Source organism: Geotrypetes seraphini, chromosome 8, assembly GCF_902459505.1.
Source record: "Geotrypetes seraphini chromosome 8, aGeoSer1.1, whole genome shotgun sequence".
NCBI lineage: Eukaryota > Metazoa > Chordata > Amphibia > Gymnophiona > Dermophiidae > Geotrypetes > Geotrypetes seraphini.
In genome coordinates this window covers 131,064,947-131,091,872 of record NC_047091.1, presented here as the reverse complement: position 1 = coordinate 131,091,872, position 26,926 = coordinate 131,064,947, and the positions used below count along the sequence as shown (strand labels likewise).

Genomic DNA, 26,926 nt, shown 5'->3' with positions numbered 1-26,926 from the left:
ATTAAGCATCAAATTAATGCATCTCAATGGCCACGTATTTGGTCTTGGAGAATTAAAGGTACGATGTCGGCATCTATTAGGCAAACATGGTTCTTTTTGTTGCATAGAGCATTCTGGACCCCTACTAGATTACAAAAATTAGATTGCTCTAAGTCTAATAGATGCTGGCATTGTAAAATTGAAATTGGAACTTTAGACCATCTTTTATTTTATTGTCCATGTATTCAGGCATTTTGGATATCAATATGGGATCAAGTTAATATATTGATGGAAAATCATGTAGCATTATCCTACGACACAGTGATTTTTGGAATGTGTATGAGGGCCAAAAGTCAAATATCTGCAGCAAACAACAAATTATTGATGATTCTTACTGGAGTGGGAATTCAACAAATAACGACTAATTGGAAAGACTGTTCTAGATTGAATTGTAGTTTTTGGTGGAACTCAGTTTGTCATTTATATAAGATGGAAAGATTTCTTGCCGTACAGAGGGGATATTTTAAAAGGTTTAAGGAGGTGTGGAGGCCATTAATTGAATATTGTAATGATTAAGGGTTATTCTTTTTCCTTAGGGGATAATTTGTAAAAATGGGGGGGAGGGAGAGTCTAAATATGTATATGTTTGGATAAAATATTTTGTTGATAGGGGAGGGGATGGGAGGTGGGTGGAGGGAATTAAAACATGTGTAATATTGCTTAAGAATGTCAAGTGAGTGATGTGAATTACTTGTAATAATATTGTACACTTGTTGAAAGAAATAAAAAGGAATAAAGATGAAAAAAAAAAAAAAAGAAGTGGGGTAATGTGATCAAATTTTCAGGCATTGTGGATAAGTCTATTGGCAATGTTTTGAATGAGCTGTAGTCTCTGTGCAGATTCTTAGTCCTGCATAGACAGAGTTACAGTAGTCTAGTTGTTGGACAACTAGAGTATGAAGCAGAATATTTATTGCTGAGGGGAAGAGGTTGAATCAGCAAATCAAACGAAGTCTGAAGCTTGTGAAACTTGACTATTAAAAGAAAGTTGCGAGTTTAGTATAACACCTAGAACTCAAAATGAGGTAACCAATGGAAAAGGGGCATTATTGAATAAAATAGGCGTAGGCAAGCATGTCTATCCTCTAGTATCAAAAAACAATGAATCTGGATGTCAGATTTTAATTTGAGGTGATGTGTGAGTCATGCTGTAATGTGGGTTAGGGTGTCATTTAATGTATTGATTTCTTGAGCAATGTTAATGTGAGAAGAAGTGCCAAGAAAATGTTGAATAGAATAGGTAATAGCATGGAGCCTTGCAGAATTCCTGAACCAATGTTAAAGGGAGCAGAGGAAGAATTTCAGAATGTTACTGTTTACATTTCTCCCTCCGAATCCATGGTTTCAGTATCCGTGGATTCGGTTATTCATGATTTTTTTTTTTTTTTAACAAGTTTACGTTTTTGGGATATTTTTAAGCCCTCTGAGACTCCCCGGAACCTTACCTGGTGGTCTAGCGGGCTTTCGGGGCAGGAGCGATCTTCCTATGCTCCTGCCCCTTGCAGATCACTCATACAAATGGCTGCTGTGAGTTCCGGTAGTCTCTCGAGACTACAACGGGAACTCTCCACAGCCATTTTGTATGAGTGATCTGCACAGGGCAGGAGCTTAGGAAGATCACTTCTGCCCCGAAAGCCCGCTAGACCACCAGATACGGTTCCGAGAAGTCTCAGAGGGCTTAAGGTAAGGTCCAGGATTCCAGGGGAAGGTGGGGGGTGGTCAGAACCAGCCCGAATATTATTCGCGTTTTTTAAATATTCACGGGCCGGCTCTGCCCCTAACCCCTGCGAATATTGAGGGAGAAATATAGGAGCATTCCGCAAGATAAGAAGAAAATCAATCCAGGACTGTAGAATTGATGCCAATTTTTTGTAATTGATGAAGAAGGAGATTGAGATCAATGAGATCAAATGCTGTGGGCAGATCATGGGATAGCATCAAGATGGGTTTTAATTATCAAAGGCTTTATAGATGAAGCTGGTAAGTCAAAGCAGACCAATTTCTGTGCTGTGGTGTCATCTGAAGATGGTGTGGTGTGGGTGAAGGACATTAGTTTTGATAATAAAATCAAGTAATTGGGTATGGACAGTTGCCTCCACAACCTTTGTTGTAAATGGTAAGTTTGCCACAGAATAATAGTTGGCCGCATCCTATATTGATGAGTTTGCATCTTTACTTTTGGGATGTAAGGTAGCCGATTTCCAGGAGCTCTCACATGATGTTCTCTAGACAGAAAAGGGCCTGCTATTGGAGGAACCATAGAATGAACAGTAGTACCTGTGACAGCCAAAATGGTCGACGCTCTCATCCCTTCTCTGATTATGGCATGGTTCTGAGAAGACCATCCCACAGAATACTTCTCAGGGGAAAAGGGCAAACAAAAAATCTCCCTGCCAGAAGACAGACTCTTGGCGTGATCTGAAATCAAAACTGAACTGCTGTGGCAAGCCCTGCAGTGTCTTAGTCACCATTGTGCTCTCAATTGCCACCAACAATAATTAGAAGACTACAATATCACAGTAATCATATTTCCAGTGCTTAACTTAGTTGCAAAAGCACTCTTAAACAAACACTGCCTCAGCAGTAACCCTAGAAGACCTTAACTTGGACTACCTTTACGTAACCCCATGATACTTGCCTCAGCAGCTGTCATGACAACTTAAAGACTTTTGAAGAAAACTGGATCCCACCTTTACTGGGACCTAAGCCCAGGTTCACCCCCAGCTCACCTCCACAGGTGCAAAAGCCTTGCTGCTTCTGCTTTGACAACTTATCTCCAGAAACCTCTTTTATTTAAGCTCTCCAATGGAAATAGTGAAGGAAGAGGTAAAATTCTCTGTAAAATAACTCCTCTGAGGCAGCTGACCAAGTAAGGAGGGGAGGGGAGGAGGAGGGACTCATGCTTTTGAGTATCCCCTTAGAAGAAAAATTTTAAGTGTGTCCCCCCCACTCAACTAGCTATTAATTCTTCAACTGGACCAAAGGCATTCATTTGAGTGGTCTAGTGTTTGCAGGGCTGTTCATCACCATCTGCTGGAGACAAAGAAATACCAATGGTCTGAGTCTGCAGGGAGCCCTTAAAGGGTGGGATTCACAAAGCATTGTTCTCTGTCTCCATCTGCTGGTCCACAAACACAACCCTGGTACTGGTCTGGTAGAGATAAAGAAAAAAATTTAATGTGAAACCTTACTGATTTGCAAACATTATGGTAACAAACAGGTTGTTTAATGTCAAATATAGCTACACAACCTTGGTATAGTAATAAAAACCCTCTGACAAAATTTATGCAGCTTCTCTCTCCTCCCCATATCAATTGTTTAATCTTTTCTTCCTCTTTCTGCCTCATTCTTTCTCTGTTCCACTGTACAAGCTTATAATAAAACTTAAGCTTTCATTGCTATAGTTACCTTAACAATAGTATCTTGCATCCGATTAGCATCGTTGCGGACGTGAGCAAGCTCTTCCTGAAGCCTGCCAGCTAGTGTTTCAGCCTTTTCTTTATCTAAGCGAACACTCTCAAGAAGATCTCGGATATCAGATTTATCTCCAGAGTTGTGTATAGAATATAGCTCAGCTACTTTTTGTTTCTCATGCTCCAGCTGAGCTTTTACTCTGCTCATCTCTATCTGGTCACTAGCCAATGTGGCTTTATAGTCCTCCAGAGTGACTGCAAGTGCAGACTTGTTGATCTGTTCAGTCTCCATAATACGTTCCATGTGATGATTGCGCTCCTTCAATGCCCCAATCATTTCCTGGGCTTCCTTATTGTCTTGCTCTGCCATCTTCAAGGTGTTGCTCAGATGCTGCTGGACCCCAAGAAGCTGTTCACGCTCAAACCGGGCATTCTCCACAAGGTCCACATACCGCTGCTCTAATTCCATGTAGCGTCCACTTTTTATGTCTTCATCAATGACGTAGGAGATATGGTGCTCATCTAGCAGAGAGCGCAAGTACTCAATCTGGCGACTAAAGTGTTCCAACTTGTCACTTTGCTGGCACAAGGAGTCCATCAGAATAGCCTTCTCTTCTCCAAGTCTCTCGTTCTCGCTGTTCAGCTCTTGAGTTATTTGTTGCAAGTCTGCCAACTCCTGCAGAGTGGCTTGTAGTTCTTCTGCTGTGCTATGTTGGTTCTCCTCCATCTGGTGAATTCGTTCTGTCAGACAAGCCACAGATACTTCGCTGGCATTGCCACTGCTACCTTTCCTAGTACATTCTATGCCTGGCAAGCCTTCTGATTCAGAGGAAGATGAGGGGGCATCTAACGCATCATCGCTAGATGTGAGTGGCTGATACACTTCACTGCACTCACTGTCTAGGTTATCTAAAGAGTTACTGTGTTGGTTGTTCATTAGTGTGTGTTCATCTTGACTCAGGAGATCCTCCATTGACCCCGGAGTTGAACCTTCAACTGAAGATGCAAATGTCCCTCCACCATCGCTGTGATTGCCAGCAGCCATTTCTGGGCTCAAAGACTGGCAGCTGAAGGGCTTTTCTGTGCTGTCCAATCTTTGCTCAAGAGAAAAGCCCAGAGCATTTAACCTGTCTTTCAGCATACGGTTCTCATTCTTTAGCTGATTTAGTTCCTCTCGAATGGCAGTATTTTGCTCCTGCAACTGTAATAATGCAGCTTCCACATCCGTTGGCTGATGCAGTGTTATAGTCTCTCTCTCATCACTCTCTGACTGGTCATCATTTAAGCCCAACTGGGTTCGCATATCTCGCAACTCATTTCTCAGATGCAAGATCTCCACGTCCTTTGTCTTTGCTAATGTCAGAAGGTCTTTTACTTTGGCTTCCAGTGCAGCCTTGTCATTAATCTGGTTGTCAGATTTGGATTTGCTCATGCGGACATCAGACTCGGTGCGGCTTCGGGAGCGCTTTGTCATGATAGGGTCATTACCCATGAGCCCACTGGAGGACAGTTTTTTGTTTGAATTCAGCCGTGATCGATCACGGGTTCTCTCCCTGGGGAAGCCAGATTCTTTAGTCCCAGCAGAAGTGATGCGCTTGGCATTGGAAGCGACTCCTGGAAATGAAATCGTGTATCATTAACAGGAAAGAATTAATGCACTCTCAAAATAAAAAGTTACTACTGTGGCACAAAAAGTTGAAATGGAAAATTTTAAATTCTAACTTCAGGACTTTCATTAAAAAAAAAAAATCCTACAGAATTTTTTTCATTAACAGGAATATGGTAGAGAATTATGTAAGGTCGCATTCTAATTAAAATTTTTAATCACAATTAAAATATATTTTATTTATTTATTTATTGCTGCAGAATATTGTGAATCTGAATGTGTCACTTAACCCTTCATTGCTCCAGGCACAAAATAAATCCCTATGTAAACCATTTTGATTATAACCACAGAAAGGCGATATATCACATTCCATCTCCTTTACCTTTCTTAAAGGACTGATAACTCCCTTCCTTCCTCTGAAGCTTTCCCTCTCGCTTTTCCCACCTCCTCCGACATCACTTTCTGTTTCTGCATGGGTGGGAAAAGTTAGAGAGAAAACTTTGGACCAGACTGAAAGCACCATGTGTGTAATGCTGCCGCTGCCAGGAACCAACAGTAGACTGGTTTGGGAAGTGGGGGGAGAACATAGTAACATAGTAGATGATGGCAGATAAAGACCCAAATGGTCCATACAGTCTGCCCAACCTGATTCAATTTAAATTTTTTATTTTTTCTTCTTAGCTATTTCTAGGCAAGAATCCAAAGCTTTACCCTGCACTGTGCTTGGGTTCCAACTGCCGAAATCTCTGTTAAGACTTACTCCAGCCCATCTACACCCTCCCAGCCATTGAAGCCCTCCCCAGCCCATCCTCCACCAAACAGCCATATACAGACACAGACCGTGCAAGTCTGCCCAGTACTGGCCTTAGTTCAATATTTAATATTATTTTCTGATTCTAGATCCTTTCTGTTCATCCCACGCTTCTTTGAACTCAGTCACAGTTTTACTCTCCACCACCTCTCTCGGGAGCGCATTCCAGGCGTCCACCACCCTCTCCGTAAAGTAGAATTTCCTAACATTGCCTTTGAATCTACCACCCCTCAACCTCAAATTATGTCCTCTGGTTTTTTACCATTTTCCTTTCTCTGAAAAAGATTTTGTTCTATGTTAATACCCTTCAAGTATTTGAACGTCTGAATCATATCTCCCCTGTCTCTCCTTTCCTTTAGGGTATACATATTCAGGGCTTCCAGTCTTTCCTCATACGTCTTCTGGCGCAAGCCTCCTATCATTTTCGTCGCCCTCCTCTGGACCGCCTCAAGTCTTCTTACGTCCTTCGCCAGATACGGTCTCCAAAATTGAACACAATACTCCAAGTGAGGCCTTACCAATGACCTGTACAGGGGCATCAATACCTTCTTCCTTCTACTGACTACGCCTCTCTTTATAGAGCCCAGCATCCTTCTGGCAGCAGCCACTGCCTTATCACAGTTTTTTTCACCTTTAGATTTTCGGACACTATCACACCAAGGTCCCTCTCCCCGTCCGTGCATATCAGCTTCTCTCCTCCCAGCATATACGGTTCCTTCCTATTATTAATCCCCAAATGCATTACTCTGCATTTCTTTGCATTGAATTTTAGTTGCCAGGCATTAGACCATTCCTCTAACATTTGCAGATCCTTTTTCATATTTTCCACTCCCTCTTCGGTGTCTACTCTGAGGGGTGATGTTGATCTGTGGGTCGGGAAAGGTGCCAGATTGCAACAAAGACAGCAGTTGGGAGTGGAACAGAGCAGAATAAATGTTTGGAGGAGACAGGAGACACTGCAACCTGTTAATTTTTTTTAAAAGCACGATTAATAAGTAATGCATTAATCGCAGGATCAACCTGAAAGACAAGTTGTCCTTAATCATTAGTTTAATGCTCAGTAGTTCTGCCATTACATCGCTCTTGTCTGACACATCCGTAGCTTCCGCAAGGAGAGGCACTTTCGACAGTGGCGTCTGATCATGTTTTACGCGATTCGCCATTCCTCCTGCCGTGAAAGCCGTTTCTAACTTCGTTTGCCACGTAGTAGCCATGTTAAAAAACTTTTTATTACAACTACAGGAAAGAAAAAGCAGCGAAATACTTTTCAAATTTCCTGCCTGTTGCCCGGGTTAGAGGAGTGCTGCAGTTACGCCCCCATCTTGTGCGTCGCCAAGCCACGCCCCAAATTTGGTCTTGGAGGATGAGATGTACAGTGTCTGCATCTATGAGACAAACTTGTTTTTTTTTTATTTTACATAGAGCGTTTTGGACCCCAGTTCGTTTACAGAAATTAGATAACTCTAAATCTAATAGGTGTTGGCACTGTCATCTCGAAGCTGGAACATTAGATCATTTGATATTCTATTGTCCAATGATTCTTGCTTTTTGGAAATCAATATGGGGTCAAATAAATTGTATGTTGGAAAATCCAGTGGCATTATCGTATGATACTGTCCTGTTTGGCATGTCAATGAGGGCTAAGAGTCAAATATCTAAAAATAACAGGCTTTTACTTATTATGACAGGAAAAATTGGGAAAGACTGAATTACAGTTTCTGGTTGAACTCTTTATGCCACATTTATAAAATGGAAAGAATAATAGCCACACAGCAGGGGAATTTTAAAAAATTTCAGGATATTTGAGAGCCATTAATAAAATATTGTAATGACTAGTCTTTAAGCCCGTTACATTAACGGGTGCTGTCTGTCTGGGGGTTTTTTTTTCTTTGTCTCTCTCTCTCTTTGCACGCTGCCTGCCTGTCTGTCATTTTTTCAGTCTGTGTCTCTCCCTATGTCCTTAGTGTCCCTAGTGCCTCCTTCCCATGTCCCTAGTACCCCTTCCTACATTCTTAGTGCCCCCAGTATCTCCTTCCTGTGTCCATAATGCCCCCAGTGCCTCCTTCTCATGTCCTTAGTGCTCCCAGTGCCTCTGTACTGTATCCTTAGTGGCCCAGGGCCTCGAAAACTAAACCTCCAGCTTACTGAATTAAATATTAAAACAAGTGCCAACCTACAGAAGAAACCAGGAGCATGGACTACAAACCAACCATCCGCCTACTGGAGATAGAGAATACTGGCTTACATAGAAACAGACGGCAGATAAGGGCCCACGGCCCATCTAGTCTGCCCACCTTAATGTCCCTCCCCTACCTTTGCCCTGTGAAGAGATCCCATGTGCCGATCCCATTTGGCCTTAAAATCAGGCACGCTGCTGGCCTCAATCACCTGCAGTGGAAGACTATTCCAGCGATCAACCACTTTTTCAGTGAAAAAGAATTTCCTGGTGTCACCTCGTAGTTTCCCGCCCCTGATTTTCAACGGATGCCCTCTTGTTGTCGTGGGACCCTTGAAAAAGCTTACCAGTGAGCTTGCCATCCTATATATGATATAGCTCAGTTTGGTGTTTTCTGTCTCTGCCTGCTGATGGATGGGCACAACCCACTTGTCGCTGGATTCATCTGCTATTTATGGCAAGGAAGCCCTGCTTTAAGCACCATACTTTAAGAGAAAAGTATGTGGTAAGGACAACCTTAAGAAAGTAGAGGGTCCAATGTTTGTGTGCTAGGGATTCCTTTTTTTTTTTCCAGGAAAAATAAACCACTGGGCATTAAAAAATACTCCAGTAAGGGCACTTGTGTGTCATGATGGCTCTTCCGGGTTTTACTACTCTACGACTGTAGGTGTTATATGGTTCTGTCACCCTTTTCTTTTCTGCTTCCACTGTTGTTCCCGTCCCTGGTGCCAGGGTGGCTCATTGGTAGTAACTTTGGCCAGTACACTGTACTGGTCATTTAAATGACTCTTGACTGACTTCCTTTCTCCTTCCTGAGCAAGGCCTAGATTAGAGTAAACAAACAGAAACCAGGAGCTGTAAGAAACACATCCATCAGCTTGCTGGAGATAGAGTATACTAGTTGGCCAGGAGGCTGTGCATCCAAGAAGGCTAGAGGCAACTCAGTTTTCTCTATCTCCACCTGCTTGGACGTAATCCTAGTAGTCTCTGGATTCTTCTGCTGCTAACACTAAGGAAGGAGATTAGAACCTTACCAAGGTGTCAGTTCTTGTACACAGAAGAGCCAGGACAGATGCAATACAACATACAAAGCATTCAGCTTCCTGCAAAACAATCACCAGAGCCAAGGAGCTATTTCAACAATGGGCAGTCAGCTCCTTAGCACTCCACAACCTGGCTTTGCCGTGCTCAGCAGTGTATATCAACCCAGCTACCATATGGTTCAAGTTAAGTAGAATGACATGATTTTCATTTTCTTAGAATGACAGATTCAAAATGAAGCTGAACACGGATGTTTCATGACTAGAACTAATTTCAGAGTGCATTAAGTAGAAGGTAATACCTTTGCCCTCTAGGTTGTTTGTACTCCTCTTCCCCTTTACACCAGTTGGCACGGTAGGACCTCCAGCCATTCCTGCTGAAAGCTCATCACTGCTTTTTGCCTAAAATGAATATGTATAACATGGATATCATGTGTGAAACAGCAGATATGTACTGTGACAAAGATCAAGTTCATCAAATTCTATGAAGGAAACGGAACTTCATCAGATCTAAAAACATATAGAATTTACAGTTAAATACATAGCATGGCAAAATACACAGAATCAGTGTAGTAGGATAAAGAAAGAATCTCTATTTCAGGTTCTGAGTCTTCTTATAGCATGTACTGATCACTAGGGTACATCTACTCTGCCCAGTTTCCCTTCCTTACTTACCCTCTAATCTTATGCTCCTGAAGCCTCCAAGAGCTCCGAGCAGCAGCAGGGAAGACAAGGAATGTTTATGAGCTCCTGTGAGAGGAGATGATGTTAATACTGCTCATGCTAAAAGAAACAAAACTGTGGAAATCCAATGTTCTTGATGCTCGTCATGGAGGACCCAACTCGGGCCGTGTTTCGGCAAAAGACGCCTTCCTCAGGGATCCGAGAAAATGTATACACAACCTTTTGCAAATGTGGGATAACATATTTTGGAAAACCAAGCTGAAAAACGCTAGAGAGGCACAGAACCTGAGCACTGCAGAAGCAAACTGGTTTTCAGCTTGGTTTGCCAAGACATTTATGTTATCCCATATTTGCAAAAGGTTGCGAATACATTTTCTCGGATCCCCGAGGAAAGCGTGTTTTGCTGAAACACGGCCCGTGTTGGGTCCTCCATGACAAATGTGGACATTGTTTTTTAAAGGATTAACTGAATAATAAAAGAAGTGTCAAGAACATTGGATTTCCACAGTTTCGTTTCTTTTGGATTGTCCTTTTCTCCTGTGGAAATTTGGGTCTTCTCTTCTTTTTGTTGTAACTTGGAACACTGCTCTTGTTTTCATGACTAAGAAACTCAAAATTTAGAACTGTGAATTTCCAAGAGCTCAGAAAAGGCTGCATTCAACCTCCATGTAGGAAAAAAAAAGACAATCCTTTACATATAGCAACCAAAGACAAAAAGAGAGTAGAGGCAGACCAGACAAATTCCAGCACAAGGGTTATTATTTTAAAAAGACCAGATGCAGATCTGCATTTCTATGTAGAAGTGCCTGCCTTAGGAGTCAACAGTTCAGTTTTATTATTTTGTGTTTTGACTATTTTATTATGTATGTAAAATTTTATGTGAACCGCTCAGTAACAACTGGGTTATAAATACAGAAAAATAAATAAATAAAACAGGTATAGATGAATTTTACACAGTTTTACAGTTTACTTAAAATTTGATGTACTATGTAGCCCATAAGGATACAGGCAGTTTGCAATATAAAAACAAATTATGAAAAGAACAGAAAACAAATTATAAAAAGAAAAGGAAAATAACAAAACAGTAAAGACCTATCATATCCATACCGTTTATTATACCCTGTAAAATTTCAACAATGTTTCAATGCAGTTTACAATATATACACCCTCAAATTAGGTTCTACAAGTATCAACAGATATTCAAGAATACTTAATGATCAAAACATGTACCTTCAACATTTTCCTGAACGGAAAATACAACTCAAGTTGACACAAACTTAATGACAGACTATTCCACACTTTGGGTCCTTGATATTCAAAGGAAGACTAATATAACTAACTGTTTATGGCAAATAAGCAGAGGAGAAAGAAATTTTAATTTAAAGCACTGCATTGATCCTGAATTATTAAAATATCAAAATATTAATATAAAAAATGAATCCATTACAGCATGGGTGTCAAATGTCGGTCCTCGAGGGCCAAAATCCAGTTGGGTTTTCAGGAGTTCTCCAATGAATATGCATGAGATCTATTTGCATGTACTGCTTTCATTGTATGCTAATTGATCTCATGCATATTCATTGGGGAAATCCTGAAAACTCAACTGGATTGCGGCCCTCGAGGACCGACATTTGACACTCCTGCATTAGAGTTTAATCCATATTGAAAGATTAGGTTCTTACCTGGATAATCTCCTTTCTGTTAATACACACAGAAGTCTGTATATTACGTGATCAATCCATGCTTGTGAACTGCTTGCAGAAGAATCTTTCTCCTCCTCCTTCAGCAGTAGAGTATAGTGTCCTCTTCAGTTTGTACCAAAAGCAATCAATCTCCACTGTAACAAAAGAGAGAAGGAGGAGCATGAGGAACTTCCCCAGAGATAAACATTTCTGTTCTGCTCTAAAATTCATGAAATGGAACAGTATGAACTTGCAACATAGATGTATCAATGAACCAATCTGTTGTGGGCAACTAGCACTAACACAAGCAGCTCCAAAGCTCAACAAACTCAATATACTTATATTAGTAATTTATTCATAGATGCTCATCCAACCGACAGAAGAACTCCAGTTCCAAAACTATAGAGCTGACTGAGGTAAAAAGTAGGTGAATTGCAAAACCCACAGGGCAGGCTGGACAGACTCCTGTTGTATTAAAACAGAAAAAAAAGAGATTATCCAGGTAAGAACCTAATCTTCATTCTGTTACATTGACACAGGAGTCCTCTCGAGCTGCCACATCCATTCTAGAACTTGGGAAGGTATGGAGAGAAGCCCAAGTAGCTGCTCTACAGATCTCCTTGGGTGGAAATGCCCGGGACTCTGTCCATGAGGATGCCACACTTCTATTCGAATGAGCTATGAGAAAAATAGGTGGCTGTTTGCCACAGCCAATGTATGTTGACAAAATTGTCAAGGAATCATCTGGCGAAAGAAGCCTTGGATATTGGTCTGCCTCTTCTAGACTATCTCGTTGGAGACGCACTAGATCCACATGCCAAGGCCAGCAAGGCCTATCTGGAGCTACTAGGATTACAAGTCCCAGGTGATTCGCAATTCTGTGGATGATGCAGACCACCATGTGCCAAGGTGGAAACACATATAGGAGCCTCTCTTCCGGCCAGGGCTGTCAAACCTGTGCTTCCTGGTTTGTAGAAGTGTAGAAGCGATTCACCTTTGTGTACTTGGCTGAAACTATCAAGTCTAATTGCTGGTCTTACGCAACACTGCACAATGAGGATGAATGCTCTTTGGGACTGTGACCATTCCCCTGGGTTTACAGTCTATCGGCTGAGAAAGTCAGGCTATAAATTTTTCACTCCCACTATGTGGGCTACGGAGAGCCCCTGAAGATGAGTTTCCACCTTCTTGAACAACAGTTGGGCCTCCAGACGTAATGGAGTACTTCTGGTGTCTCCCTGCCTGTGCATTGTAAGACTAAAAGATGATATGTATCGATATGTGGAAAGTGACACAGAAAAACCAAACATGTTAAACAAATACTTCTGTTCTGTGTTCATGGAAGAAGATCCTGGAGAAGGACCGAGATTGTCTGACGAAGTTACACATGAGAATAGAGTAGATAAGGTGTCATTCATGGAAGAAAGTGTTTATGAACAACTTGAAAAATTGAAGGTGGACAAAGTGATGGGATCAGATGGAATCCATCTCAGGATTTTGAGGGAGCTCAGAGGTTCTGGCGGGTCCTATAAAAAGATTTGTTCAACAAATCCTTGGAGATGGGAGTGGTTCCTGGGGATTGTAGAAGAGAAGATGTGGTCCCTATTCATAAAAGTGGTTGCAGAGATGAAGCAGGGAAACTACAGGCCGGTAAGCCTCACTTTGGTTATTGGAAAAAATAATGGAAGCGTTACTGAAAGAAAGGATAATGAAATTCCTAGAATCAAATGGGTTACAGGATCCGAGGCAACATGGTTTTACAAAAGGTAAATCGTGACAGATGAATCTGATTGAATTCTTTGATTGGGTGACTGGAGAATTGGATCAAGGGCATATGCTAGATGTAATTTACTTAGATTTCAGCAAAGCCTTTCACACGGTTCCTCATAGAAGGCTCTTGCACAAACTTGACGGGCTGAAGTTAGGACCCAAAGTGGTGAACTGGATTACATACAGGTATTTCAAGCATTTCCCCTATCTGTCCTAGTTGGCTCACAATCTATAATGTACCTGGGGCAGTGGAGGATTAAGTGACTTTCCCAGGGTTACAATGAGCATTGTGGGGTTTGAACCCACAACCTCAGGGTGCTGAGACTGTAGCTCTAATCACTATGCCACACTCTCTTCAAATAACTAGGTGTTTTTATCATAAAAAGCCCTCTGCACTAGTAGTAAAGTTTTAAATCTAATCCTTTAATAGACAAGTAGCCAGTGATACTTAGTTTAAAAAAATCAGAGTAATATGGTCATACTTGTTATCACCCAATAATGTTGACACCCAAGGCAAATGCTTCTGCACTGAAACACAGATCTGCATCTGATCTTTTTAAAATAAAAACCCTTGTGCTGGAATTTGTCTGGTATTCATTTTTTGTGCACTCAACCTCTTCCATATCCTCGGTGCATACGAAAATCAGAATTATTCACAAGAGTGCATTCTTGGAATCAGCATTTTACAAAAATAAAAAAAAAAGTTCCCTATCAAAGTGACAATTCTCTTTCATCACACTGGTATAGATATAGATATGAAAAGGAAAAACTCTGAACATAAGAATAGCCTTACTGGGTCAGACCAACGGTCCGTCAAGCCCAGTAGCCCATTCTCACGTTGGCCAATCCAGGTCATTAGTACCTGGTCAAAACCCAAAGAGTAGCAACATTCCATGCTACCAATCCAGGGCAAGCAGTGGCTTAGCCTATGTCTCTCTCAATAAGACTATGGACTTTATGTGATTTTCTAAAGTGCTCTGTGCAGTTCATGTGTGTATTTCATCGTGAAACATAATTCGAAAAAGTCTTTTTATAATATTTTATAAGTTAAAGTTAAAAAGTTTGATACTTAGCTTTAGCTGTGCTTTTGTTAGCTAAATGCTTGAACATCGGGTAGGACCTATGGGTTCAACATGTTTCACCCGAAGGCTTTTTCAAGAACAAGTCCCCCCTTTTATTTTGCTCCGCAACATCCCGATACTCTGTATTCTATCTCTATTTTGGGGACTCATCTATCATCCTTACAAGCAGAATGTCAGAAGCAGTACAAGTGGACCTTGCTTTGCCCCACAAGGATTCTAATTTATACTAAAAGCATTTTACATTTGCCAGACAGCCTATTCCTTGTATGTATTTCTTCTCAGACAGTGTCTTGACTCCAAAAGAATGTAAGAAAAAATTCACTATCAATGTCCTTGCACCTTCTTCTATGTTCTTGAAAGAATCCACTGGTATAATTCAGTGGCACATTCTTTTCTCCATGATTAAGATGGCATGCTTCCCCCCAAAAAATGGCCACCCTTATTTCTGGGATGCAATCTGTATTTATTCAAAAAAAATATGAGACAGCCAAACAGCCTGGTGCTTTCAATATTTTCACAGACTGCTATACCACAGTCATGGCTGCCCTTTTCTATATCCCAAAGATAAACATTCTCCCTTCCATCTTTGTCAGTCAGATAAGTTTTCTCCCTTCTCACCCTCAGATTTACCTTAGGCAAGGATACAGTTGTTACTGGCTTCATGGGTTTTGTTGCTACTATTGCAGAGGGTCCATTTTCAGGTTTGCCCTTCTCTGTGCTTTGTGTTTTATTCACTCCAGGTAGCCTAGGCATGGAGCCAGCACTTCTGCTCGTTTTCTTCATCCTGTGTCACTTGCTTGTGATACATTTACACTTAAATCTGCCAACGAAACGAAGCACAACCTTGTTACAAAACTTCCATTGAGTTAGTTTGATGCTATTTATCATCATCAACCTAGGATTTCAGCACACTTAAATGTTTCAGCGATTGCTTTTTGTTTGTTTTGGGGTTTTTTTTATTGTAACATTTGAAACAAGTACAATCAAGTAAGCAATCAAACAATAGAAATATAAGAAGCAACAAACAAGCAATATATCCCATCCTGAACACTCCAAGAATCCCTTTCTTAAAACAGTATCCCCTGCCATACAGTATAGAAGCTTAGAAGATACAAACGCAAAGCACAGACCCACCATCCACAGCCCACTCCAGAAAGCACTCGAGTGGATAGGCCTCTCCATTGTAAATAAGGTTTCCAAACATTCAAAAAAGAACCACAGGGAGCCCTTACAAAGTGGAGTTGTCTTCTAATATATATGATTAGGTTTCATTAAAAAGTTACTCCATCAGAGGCAGGTCTGTATGCTTCCAGTATATGTCTAAACACAGCCAAGCTGCTGTAACAACCAGTGCCACTAGCCTCCGAGCACCTTCCTCCAACCCAGAAGGCCCATTAAGAGGAAAAAAAATATATTAAATATATCCATTCCTGGGTAAGGTGACATGCAAGACATCTTGTAGAAGCTGAATCACAGCAGACCAATAAATCTGTGCCTTAGAACAATCCCACTTGACATGAAGGAAAGTCCCTTTCTGTCCACATGACCTCCAGCACAATCCAGTACCCATACCACTCATCTTCTGGAGGCACACTTAAGTATAACGACATTGAAACAACATTTTATAACCATGTTCCATCAGGTTAGTTGAACTTGAAACTTTCAATAGATTGACATGCATTTCTTCCCACTGCACCTTCAATAAAGAATTAGCCAAAATAGCTTCTCATGTAACTCTAATGGTCTGCACCACCCCTGTCTCCATATGAAACATCTTCAAGAGGGTATAATTCTCCCTATTCCAGTAAGGTATAACCTTCCAACTCAAAGTCTGGGTTGTTGAAAATGAAAATACTCATGGAGGGGCAAAATCATTTTCATCCTGAAGAGTGTAAAACAAAAAGGGCCCTTGTAGGAATCTTCAATGATTGCTTTTCGGATGGTTAAGAATTAGCAACAATAGAAGGCTCAGTAGAAAATGAAACTTTAAACCCACTTTACAAACTCCATACTGTACTGACTTGAAGGAGGTTTTGGAGTGTAAAAGCTAATTGAAAAATGTATCTAATATAATAAAGCCCTAAGCGCCCATGCACACTCCCTCCTGCGTGCTCCCATTTTCCGTGCGTTGTAGGGACCCACAGGTAGGAGTGCGCATGTGTGCGGCGGCGCGGAGCCTGTTGACCACGGCGGCTCTTGCTGTCTGAAGGATAAAAACCCAAAAAACCCAGAGCTCGCTTCGGGTCCGGCAAGGGCTGCGGGTCCTGAAAATCTTCTGATTCAAGCAGCGTCTGCAGCACTCTACACACGCTGCTTCGGGGCCTTCTACTGACCTGATTTGCTGAGCAGTAGAAGGCCCCGAAGCAGCATGTGTAGAGTGCTGCCGATGCTGCTGGAATCGGAAGGTTTGTCGGGACCACGGGAAGGGAAGGGGGGGGGAAGAGACTAAGAGAGCCAGCCAGACCACGGGAAGGGAAAGAGGGGGTAGGGGAAACACTGCTGCTGCACAGGGAAGTGGTGTGGGGGGAGGGAAATGGAGGGGGAGGGAATGCTGCTGTGGCTGCTGCACAGGGAAGTGGTGGGAGAGAAATGCTGCTGCATAGGAGGCAGGGAGAGAGACAGATAGATAGAGAGAAAAGAAGAAAGACACAGGGGCAGGGAGAGACACAGAAAGACAGACAGACAAAGGAGGCCAGGGAGAGAGACAGACAGCGGGAGGGAGAGAGAGACAGAAATAAAGACACACAGACATATATTCTAGCACCCGTTAATGTAACGGGCTAAAATACTAGTTAGTCTTATAAAATGGTAGTTTCTTATTTTCCTTTTTTTTGTTTTATTTCTATTTGTTAATTTGTAAAGTGGCGATTGCTATCTCTCAGATTTTTTCAAATTTACATCTGCTATCTTTATATAGTAAAGTGTTAGGAGACATGTGTCACTGTTTCTGTGGTGTTGCATTGCATGTAGAGTCTGGGTTTTTTGGCACTTCAATTTAACTTTTGTCTATATATTTCTATTTTTAGTTTATGATTACTAATTCCATACTGGGTGAGGGTGTACAGTCTTTCACGGTCCCGGTCATTTGCAATATTTTCCAACCACGAATGACCGGGCATGAGAGGGCAGCCGGAGCGCCGGTGAGTGAAGGAAATCACTCCTGGTATGCTCCGGCTGCCTCTTCCTGTACTAAAGTCACCAATCAGGAGCTGCTTTGACACGGATCAGAAGTGTGGGTGGTTCGGGTGCCTGAGGCAGGAGGAAGTAGGCTTTCTTCCTGTCAATTTTTTTTTTTTTTTTTTAAAGTGCGGTGGTGTGGGCTGTCATCGGGGGAAAGGGGGAGGAAGAGGGATGCAAGCACATTTTTTTTTTTAAAATGGGCACATATGGTTGGTGTGTGTGTGTACATCTATGCCTATTTAAAAAAAAAAAAAAAAAAGGATGAACTACCGTATTTTCACACATATAACGCGCGCGTTATACGCATTTTTACCTACCGCGCATACCCCTCGCGCGTTATACGCGTGAGCGCGGTATACAAAATTTTTTTTACATAGTTCCCACCCCGCCCGACGCCCGATTCACCCCCCCCAGCAGGACCGCTCGCACCCCCACCCCGAACGACCGCTCGCACGCGCTCCCACCCGCACCCGCATCCACGATCGGAGCAAGAGGGAGCCCAAGCCCTCTTGCCCGGCCGACTCCCCAACTCCCCGACAATATCGGGCCAGGAGGGAGCCCAAACCCTCCTGGCCACGGCGACCCCCTACCCCCCCCCCGCACTACATTACGGGCAGGAGGGATCCCAGGCCCTCCTGCCCTCGACGCAAACCCCCCTCCCTCCAACGACCGCCCCCCCCCCCCAAGAACCTCCGACCGCCCCCCCAGCCGACCCGCGACCCCCCTGGCTGACCCCCACGACATCCCTACCCCCCTTCCCCGTACCTTTGGTAGTTGGCCGGACAGACGGGAGCCAAACCCGCCTGTCCGGCAGGCAGCCAACGACGGAATGAGGCCGGATTGGCCCATCCGTCCCAAAGCTCCGCCTACTGGTGGGGCCTAAGGCGCGTGGGCCAATCAGAATAGGCCCTGGAGCCTTAGGTCCCACCTGGGGGCGCGGCCTGAGGCACATGGGCCCAACCCGACCATGTGCCTCAGGTCGCGCACGGAGAGGCGGGGCAGTGCACGGAAAGTCAGGGAGGGTGAACGGATAGTCGGGACAGCGCACGGAGAGTCGGGGAGGGCGAAAGGAGAGTCGGGGTGGCCAGAGGAGAGTCGGGGCGGGCGAAAGGACAGTCGGGCTGCATGCGCAGTATACCCGTGAGCGCGGTATACAAAAGTTTTTGTACATAAAATCGTGGTTTCTGCGCGCTATACCCGTGTGCGCGTTTTACACGGGTGCGCGTTATCTGCGTGAAAATACGGTACTCTTCCTGCTCCGAACAGCTAAACAGCAGGAGGCTGCTTCAGAACTTCCCCTGCCGCTCAGCTGTTTGGGGGCTTCCCTTACCAGCTCTGTGCACATGTCAGTCACTTTCTCTAGCATCTGATCGGATGAAATTATGACAGACCTCCGAGAAACTCATTTGCAAGCAAAATTGTTTGAACATCAATTGCCATTTTGAAATTGGACCATTTACAGGCCCCATAGGACTTTAATGGCAATTTTAGACATCTGGGTCAGAATCTTTAGGAAGGTTGTACCAAAACCATATTAAATGGAAGGGCTCCATTTGTATTTTATAAACCGTTGTACATAATATTGTCCTTTTTTATACCTTGTTTCCCCAAAAATAAGATCTCCTCCGAAAATAAGCCCTAGCTTGAGCAACGCAGCAGAGGAATGCCCGGGCGATAGAAGGGCGCAAAGCAGCCTTGTCTAGATTGCTGCCGACGCTGCCGGTTTGTTATAAGGTATTTATTTCAGTCTCCCGGTTCAGATGAGAGGGAGAGATGAGTTGGCGGGGGGGGGGGGTGCGCTCGGCAGGGGGGATAGAAAGATGCTACTCGGGGGGGATGGGAGGAAGGGAGGGTTAGAAGCTGCAAGGGTTCTGCTGCACAAGGGATGGGAGGGAGGGATAGAAAGATACTGCACAAGGGGATGGGTAAGAGGGGAGGAAAGATGCACATGTGAGGGAGAGAAAGGAAATAGGAAGAATTGGGGTGGAGGACAGGAAGGGAAAGATGATCATTGTGCATGAAAAAAAATGAGACATCCCCGAAAATAAGTCCTAGTGCCTTTTTTTGGGATCAAAATTAATATAAGACACTGTCTTATTTTCAGGGAAACATGGTACTTTACTAAGATTTAAATATAAAATCATAAGTGTTTCAAGGCTTGTGCAAATGAGGACAGAATTCATGAGGACAGGGCAGGGATGAGGATGAAGCCTACGGGAACAAGGCCATACTTTGTTCCCGTGCCATTCTCTATTGTGGATTATTACTAAAAATAATTTTTTTATAGCAAAGAGGGAGTGTTAAAAAAAATGATTGGTCCTGGGTTTCAAATATACTAGGAACGCCACTGGAGGGAGGCAAGAGCAACTGGGGATTGCTCTTGCCCAGAAGAGGCCACTAGACCACCAGTTTTAAAAGGCAGACCCATGCAGCCCTGGGTAGAGGAGGAGTACTGTCACTAGACCACTCTGTAGGCTTAGGGAGAACCTTTAGGTAGTAGGAGGGTATTTTATTTTGTTTATTTATTTATTCAATTTTCTATACCGTTCTACCAGGGGAGCTCAGAACGGTTTACATTAATTTATTCAGGTACTCAAGCATTTTTCTCTGTCTGTTCCGGTAGGCTCACAATCTATCTAATAAATGTACCTGGGGCAATGGATAGAAGAGCTGGTTTCATTTTCAGTTTTGATTGTAAATGAATGGCAAATTTTGGCTGCTGATTTCTTGTTTCAGTCTAAACCGAGAGCCCCAGTTTCTGTTGGCTTCTAATCCAGAAGGACTCAAACTTCTTTACAAACACCTCTTGGCACCCTGTTCCTCCTCCCCAACATGTCTTGATAATATGGAGTTGATGGGACGCTGAGTGGAAAAACACAGATAAGGCAAAACGCATAAGCCTCCCTTCCTTCAGATTAATAGGCCAAACTAGTCCAAAAATTACATAATGTTACTGAGAGGAATTCAGCAAATTCTTCTCCAGGTTAAAGTGTGCAAGTGTTTTCAGTTGCAGCAAATAGCTCTTGAGATACCAAGCCTGATTCCAAAAGAGAAACCAAACATTTTTAGAAAAAAATGCAGGAATACTACCTCTGCCACTTGCTGGTGGTCAGCTCCACCCCTGGCCGTGTTAGATATGCACACTACTTATGTAACAAAACATCCTGTGTTATGAAACACCACAGCCACACAGTTACAACAGTTTGACTTTACATACATAATTAAAGCCTACAGAACAAAGCTTTCATTAACTCTCAACTTCTGCTTGCCAGCTATAGCTGCACAAATGGGTGTGTTCTAATGTTAACAGAAAGGAATGAAAATCTGCAGTATACTGGTTTAGTCTCCAGAATCACCCCCAAACTAGAACCAGTGTGTGCAACTAAACACCAGCCTTGCTTCAGAAGGGCTTCTCTCATTAACCAGGCAGCCAACAGCGTTTCCATTTCTAAAGGCTTAAAAAGAAACCTTAAAAAGGCTTAAAAAGTATCCCAGGATATGTCTGGCACGCTTGCTTCTTTTACACAATGTTCCACAACGGCTCGCTCGACCTCCCGCAGCAGCTTTCACTGGAAAAGTAAACTGCAGAGCTCCAAGAACAACTGTTTCTCAGAGAGACAAGTGACTACTGATCTACCACAGCATTTATCAAAGGCTCTTCCCAGTGAATGAAGGAGACGATGTTATGGAAAAAGTGTCTAAATACATAGAAGATGTTAATAAGTGGATGATGTGTAATAGGTTACTATTAAATGTTGAAAAATCCAAAATGATCATGATACATAGGTATGTAGTAGTACTACTACGGTACTATTAATTATTTCTATACTACTTTCAGGATCTCCTGTAAAAACGTCTTGAAGTTCTTTGAAGGTAAAATCTGTGATAAGAAACTTAGGATATTTACTTGATGAGACTCATTTCAGAACCAAATTAATCATGCGATTCAGTCTTGTTTTTATTATTTAAGATAGTAAATTGAAGCTAATGCTTACAGCATCGGATTTTCGAGTTGTTGTTCAAAGTCTTGTCTTGTTTAGATTAGACTTTTGCAGTGCCATTATATACTGGATTATTGGCAGCAAAACTTCAAAGCTCTTCAAATAGTTCAGAATACTGCAGTAAAAATGGTCAGCGATGTGCACAGACTTCAACATGTTAGTCCTGTTTTAAAAAAAATTGAATTGGCTACCTGTCAAATTTAGAATTCAGTACAAAGTATTGTGCCTGTTATTTAAGAGCTTATATTGTGAAATGCCATCCTATTTAAACAAGTGGTAAAGATGTATGCTTCTAAAAGATTCATGATAAGAAATACTGTTTTCCCAAAAATAAGCCCTAGCAGGATTTTCAGGGTAGGTCTTAATATAAGCCCTACCCCCCAAAATAAGCCCTAGACCCAAGATTCGCCGGCAGATCCCCACAGGCAAACAAGGCTGAAGTAGCCTATTTAGAGTGCTGCCGGCCTGACGCTGCTTAGGGAGGTATGTAGGGCTCGCTCGCGGTTGGCAGGGTTCGGATGGGAGGGAAGGAAGGATGCGGGTTCGGCTGCGGGGGCAGGTGCTTGGGTGTATGTGTGTGTGCTCGCTCAAGGGTCCTGCTGCACGAGGGAGGGGAGGGAGGGAAGGATAGAAGCTGAGCAAAGGTCCTGCTGCACAAGGGATGGGAGGAAGGGAAGGATAGAAGCTGGGCAAGAGTCCTGCTGCACGAGGGATGGAAGGGAAGGGAGGATGGAAGGGAAGGGAGGAAAGATGCTGCACATGTGGGGGAGAAAAAGGAAAGAGGAAGATCTGGGGTGAAGGAGAGGAAGGGAGATATGATCATGTACATACCCTGAAAATAAGACCTAGTGCGTTTTTGGGGCCTAAAATTAATATAAGGCAACTTCTGTTATTACTATCAATGGTACTTTTTCAATTGCAGGCCCAAAGCTATGGTGTCTTCTCCCAAGTACACTGCAGGGCTGCTTAACCTTTCAGCAGTTTAAGAAAAATTTGAAAACATATTTGATTAAGGAGGCTCTCTTAATTTAAGGGGAATGACTAAGTGACAGCCAGGGAGGAAATTTTTTTTTTTTTAGTACTGTTTAATTTATTGTACATGTAAAAAAAAAATTATACAATGCTTAGTTATAGGCAGTTTATAAATGTAGTAAATAAAAAAAATCTCCAGAAACTAGGGTAAACGAGATGGGCATCTCCTTAAGAATGGCATAGAGTGATACGGGTAAGGGTAAATTAGATGCACATCTGCCTTGAGAAGCATACAGTGATATGGGGACTAAAGCTATGCCAGGGTACACCTGGCGGGGCCCCTGCATGTGTGGATCACCGGACTTAATGAACTAAAGCTATGCCAGGGTACACCTGGCGGGGCCCCTGCATGTGTGGATCACCGGACTTAATGACCCAGGGTCTGATCCTGAAATGGCAATTCTCATGTTCTTATGTTCTAACTGTGTTGGTTCTGAATAAAGCTGGGCTCTAATATAGCAAAGATGTCTTCTGGAGATAACAATGGCCTCCCTTTTCATTTGATAAAAGGGAAGACTGCAAACAGTATTCACCATTGCATGAACTTTTTTCAGAAAGACACAAGTATTACCCACAGCGCCAACACATAATACCCACAAATGACAGACGATAAAGACCAGCATAGCCATCTAGTCTGTCCAGTAAGGTGGCTAGAGTTGCAACCTAAGACTTGGGGCACTCCTTACGAAAGTGCGCTAAGCGTTTTAGCGCATGCACCGGATTAGTGCACACTAGCCGAAAATCTACTGCCTGCTCAAAAGGAGGCGGTAGTGGCTAGCGCGCGCTATTCCATGCATTAAGTCCCTAGCACGGCTTTGTAAAAGGAGCCCTTGGTATCCAAATGCAGCTTTTCATGTTTATAAGAAAGCCACAAAGGAGAAACAAAGAAACAGAAATATGATGACAGATAAAAACCAAATGGCCTATCCCAGTGTTTCTCAACTTCCTCAAGCCAAGTACCCCCTAAGTCAGTGGTCTCAAACTCAAACCCTTTGCAGGGCCACATTTTGGATTTGTAGGTACTTGGAGGGCCGCAGAAAGAATAGTTAATTTCTTCTTATTAAAGAAATGACAATTTTGCATGAGGTAAAACTCTTTATAGTTTATAAATCTTTCCTTTTGGCTAAGTCTTAATAATAATATTGTAATTTATAGGTAAAGAGACATATGATCAAAATGGTTTTATTTTACTTTTGTGATTATGATAAATATACCGAGGGCCTCAAAATAGGACCTGGCGGGCCGCATGTGGCCCCCGGGCCGCGAGTTTGAGACCACTGCCCTAAGTCTAACAAATATCAACCAAGTACCCCTACCCAAGCTTTGTCCCAGACCCCACCCCCATAATAGCACTAATTGTAATGCAATTTCTTCCATCCATTTTTCATATATACACAGTATAATCTTATTAATACATAATGGTAACCACAAATTTTAAAAAAACACAAAAAACCCACAAAGCACACAGTACACAGAGAAAATCTTAATTATTATTTATTGTCAAATAATTTTTATTGAGCTTAGCACAGGAAAAATACCTACAACACAACCCTAAAAAGACAAGCTCAGAGTTTCAAAACAACTAAACACCACCACCAACCCCCACCCCTGTCCTCTATCAGAGCAACAATGGGATGATAAAATCAAATAATCAAAAGAATTCAAATAGTGCAAACAAAAACCACACAAAACATAATTCAGCAGCTCAGCAAGCGACTCTTCGCCAGGGGAGTCACAATGTTCCAAAATGGTTCCCAAGTACATTGAAAGGAGCGCCCCAACGTAGAGGAAAAGTCGGAAATATCTCTCCTCTCCCATATCAAGAGTGTAATCAAGCAGCACCTCCAGAGAGAAAAGTCAGGAGCGTCTGTCTCCAACCATTTGAGGAGGATACATTTCAAAGCGACCAACACAGTCCACTTAAGGAAAGTAGTCGCTCTCCTCTGGCGAAGATAGTAGTGAGGAGTAGTGCTGCCCGATTCAGAGAAAAATATTTCGATTCGATTCACCCTGTTGAATCGATTTTTCGATTCGATTCACTGTTAATGACACAGCTTTTTAAGTTTAAACATTTTATTTAACCAAGGCAATATCATGTCAAAAATAGGAACATCCAAACTATAACATAGCAGTAAAATTAGTTAGAAACAGATTCACAGCTTCCCCAAAGCAAATCATCTCCAAAGTTTCCCCAGCCCCCCTGCCTGATTCTCAGTTTTTTCAGGCCCCTGCCAATTCTCAGCTTCCATCCCCAGCCCCCAAGACTCACCAGCCCCCCTGCTGATTTCAGCTTCCATCCCCAGCCCCCCTGCCAGTTCTCAGCTTCCATCCCCAGCCCCCAAGACTCACCAGCCCCCTGCCGATTTCAGCTTCCATCCCCAGCCCCTCTGCCAATTTCAGCTTCTATTCCCAGCCCCCATGCCGATTTCAGCTTCCATCCCCAGCCCCCCTGCCGATGTATTTACTTACTGCTTGGATTGGATATTAAATCGTGGGGAAGAGAGGAGAAATGCGGGGAAAGAGCCAGCCAAAACTAGTATTTGTTGCTACCGAGTGCCAAGGTCTGCTGCACTAGGTCTGCTCGCTCGCCGCTTGACTCTCCCACCACTCCTTTCATTTCTTCCGATGTAACTTCCGGTTTTGCAAAACCGGAAGTTGCATTAGATATGAAGAGTCCGGTGGCATGAAATAGCCCGAACTCGTCTTGCGGCTGAATCGGCGAGTCCGGTTTTTAATAAAAACGAACCAATTCGAATCGATTCACCTGATTTGAATCGGTGAACTTATTTGAATCGTGAATCAGGCAGCACTAGTGAAGAAGAAGTTCAAACAAAAAGAGAGGAGGAGTATGTTGAATTGTAATGTTCCAAATGCACTCCACAAAAGTGAAGATCTGATCCCGGTAGGCTTGAATGAGGGAGGCAAAGCTTTGGTTTTAAGCAGCGCATTCTCCATGATTCTCCACGTATTTGTTATTCCACTTAACTACTACCATAGGACTTTCAGGGACCCCTGAAGACTACTTTGTCGAAACACGGACCGTGCTGGGTCCTATGCTTTCAGCGGGCTAGGTCCTTAAGGTTTTTACATGGATTATTTTATCTTGCTTAAGTAGACTTTTGGAACTTTTAAATTTTCAATAAAGTCCATTTCAGGAACATTGTCACTTGTCATCTCCTGGATGGAGCATGTGCAGCATTTTTCACCACTGCCCACTAGCCCCAATACCCACTTCTCCTTCTATCACCCCTTTCCATCACCTTGCCACATCTCTCCCTCCATCACTATGTCCAATGTTCCTTGCATTCCCTTCAATCTATCCCTCTGTTCCCTATCCACTACCATACCCAACATTTCTCCCTCTCATCCATCTCTCTCCCCCATGCATCTCTACCTCTCTCACTCTATGCCCAATTTCTCTCTTTCTTCCTTTCCCCATGTCTTTTTCTCTCACTCCATACCTATATCCAACAAGGGAAAATTATGTCCTACCTGTTAATTTTCTTTCTTTTAGTCACAGCAGATGAATCCAGAGACTAGTGGGATAACAGCCATCAACCTGCAGGTGGAGATAGAGTGCACTGAGTTGTTCTCAGGGTATATCTTGGATGCACAGCCTCCTGGCCAATCAGTATAAGTTTTCTCAAAGTTGCTGAAACAACGTACAGAAAAGGAATGAAACCTACGAGACATAAGGAACATATATAACTTCTGTCCGCACATGCGCTACCCAAATCACTGATGCTCTCAAACTGAAAATACAATTCCAGCCCACAAGGCATGTCCAAACCGCGCCTGCAAGCACCAAACCCCGCAACAGGGTAGGGCTCTGGATTTATCTGCTGTGACTAAAGGAAAGAAAATTAACAGGTAGGACATAATTTTCCCTTCCTTGTCATCAGCAGCAGATGAATCCAGAGACTAGTGGGATGTACCAAAGCAATCTAAACATAGGGATGGAAAGAACACAGGGAACGCACAATTCCATGTCCCCCAATCCTACCCTGCAGCACACATCCAAGAAGATACAAAACTCCAGAGAGTATGTATCCTACACTCATTCAAAGGCTAACACCCCATAGCCCCTATGAGCAGGAGCAATCATCACTGGAGAGCAGCACCATTCCCGTTACCCTCCACAGAATATAAGAGGGCAAAGCAACCTCCTATCATGACCACAATGCCCCAGATAACCTCCTGTGGAATGAAACCATTGTGTCTGGTAATGGGCTTTAGCTGCCAGCCAAACCCCTGCAAGGTGTCAGGGCAGTAAGCCAGAAATGCAACAAGTGAAGACTCCCCATCCAATTGAAGCCTTCCCAAGCCCAAAGGGCTCCCACAGGAGGCAAACTGCTAACCAAAGTCAGGAAGAATGCTAGGAGGAGACAAGGGTCTTCCCCCCTCCCCCCC

At 43.0% G+C, this 26,926-nt stretch overlaps 1 protein-coding gene across 10 annotated transcripts in view; it reads right to left on the bottom strand.

Annotated features, from left to right (window-relative positions):
* The window catches only part of SPECC1L (sperm antigen with calponin homology and coiled-coil domains 1 like), a 170,460-nt gene that overhangs the window by 128,101 nt on the left and 15,433 nt on the right, over positions 1-26,926 (bottom strand). For 4 of the 10 annotated variants that reach the window (XM_033954779.1, XM_033954788.1, XM_033954784.1 and 1 more), the window contains 3 exons: positions 14,934-15,123; positions 9,388-9,487; positions 3,448-5,066 (listed from right to left, as the gene is read on the bottom strand). In XM_033954779.1, the coding sequence (XP_033810670.1) occupies positions 3,448-5,066; positions 9,388-9,487; positions 14,934-15,086 (1,872 nt within the window). In that variant the 5' untranslated portion in view covers positions 15,087-15,123. Of the gene's footprint in view, positions 1-3,447; positions 5,067-9,387; positions 9,488-11,451; positions 11,576-14,933; positions 15,124-20,132; positions 20,346-21,478; positions 21,614-26,926 lie in introns of those variants that run through there. The other 6 variants (XM_033954783.1, XM_033954782.1, XM_033954780.1 and 3 more) reach the window with 4 other exon arrangements.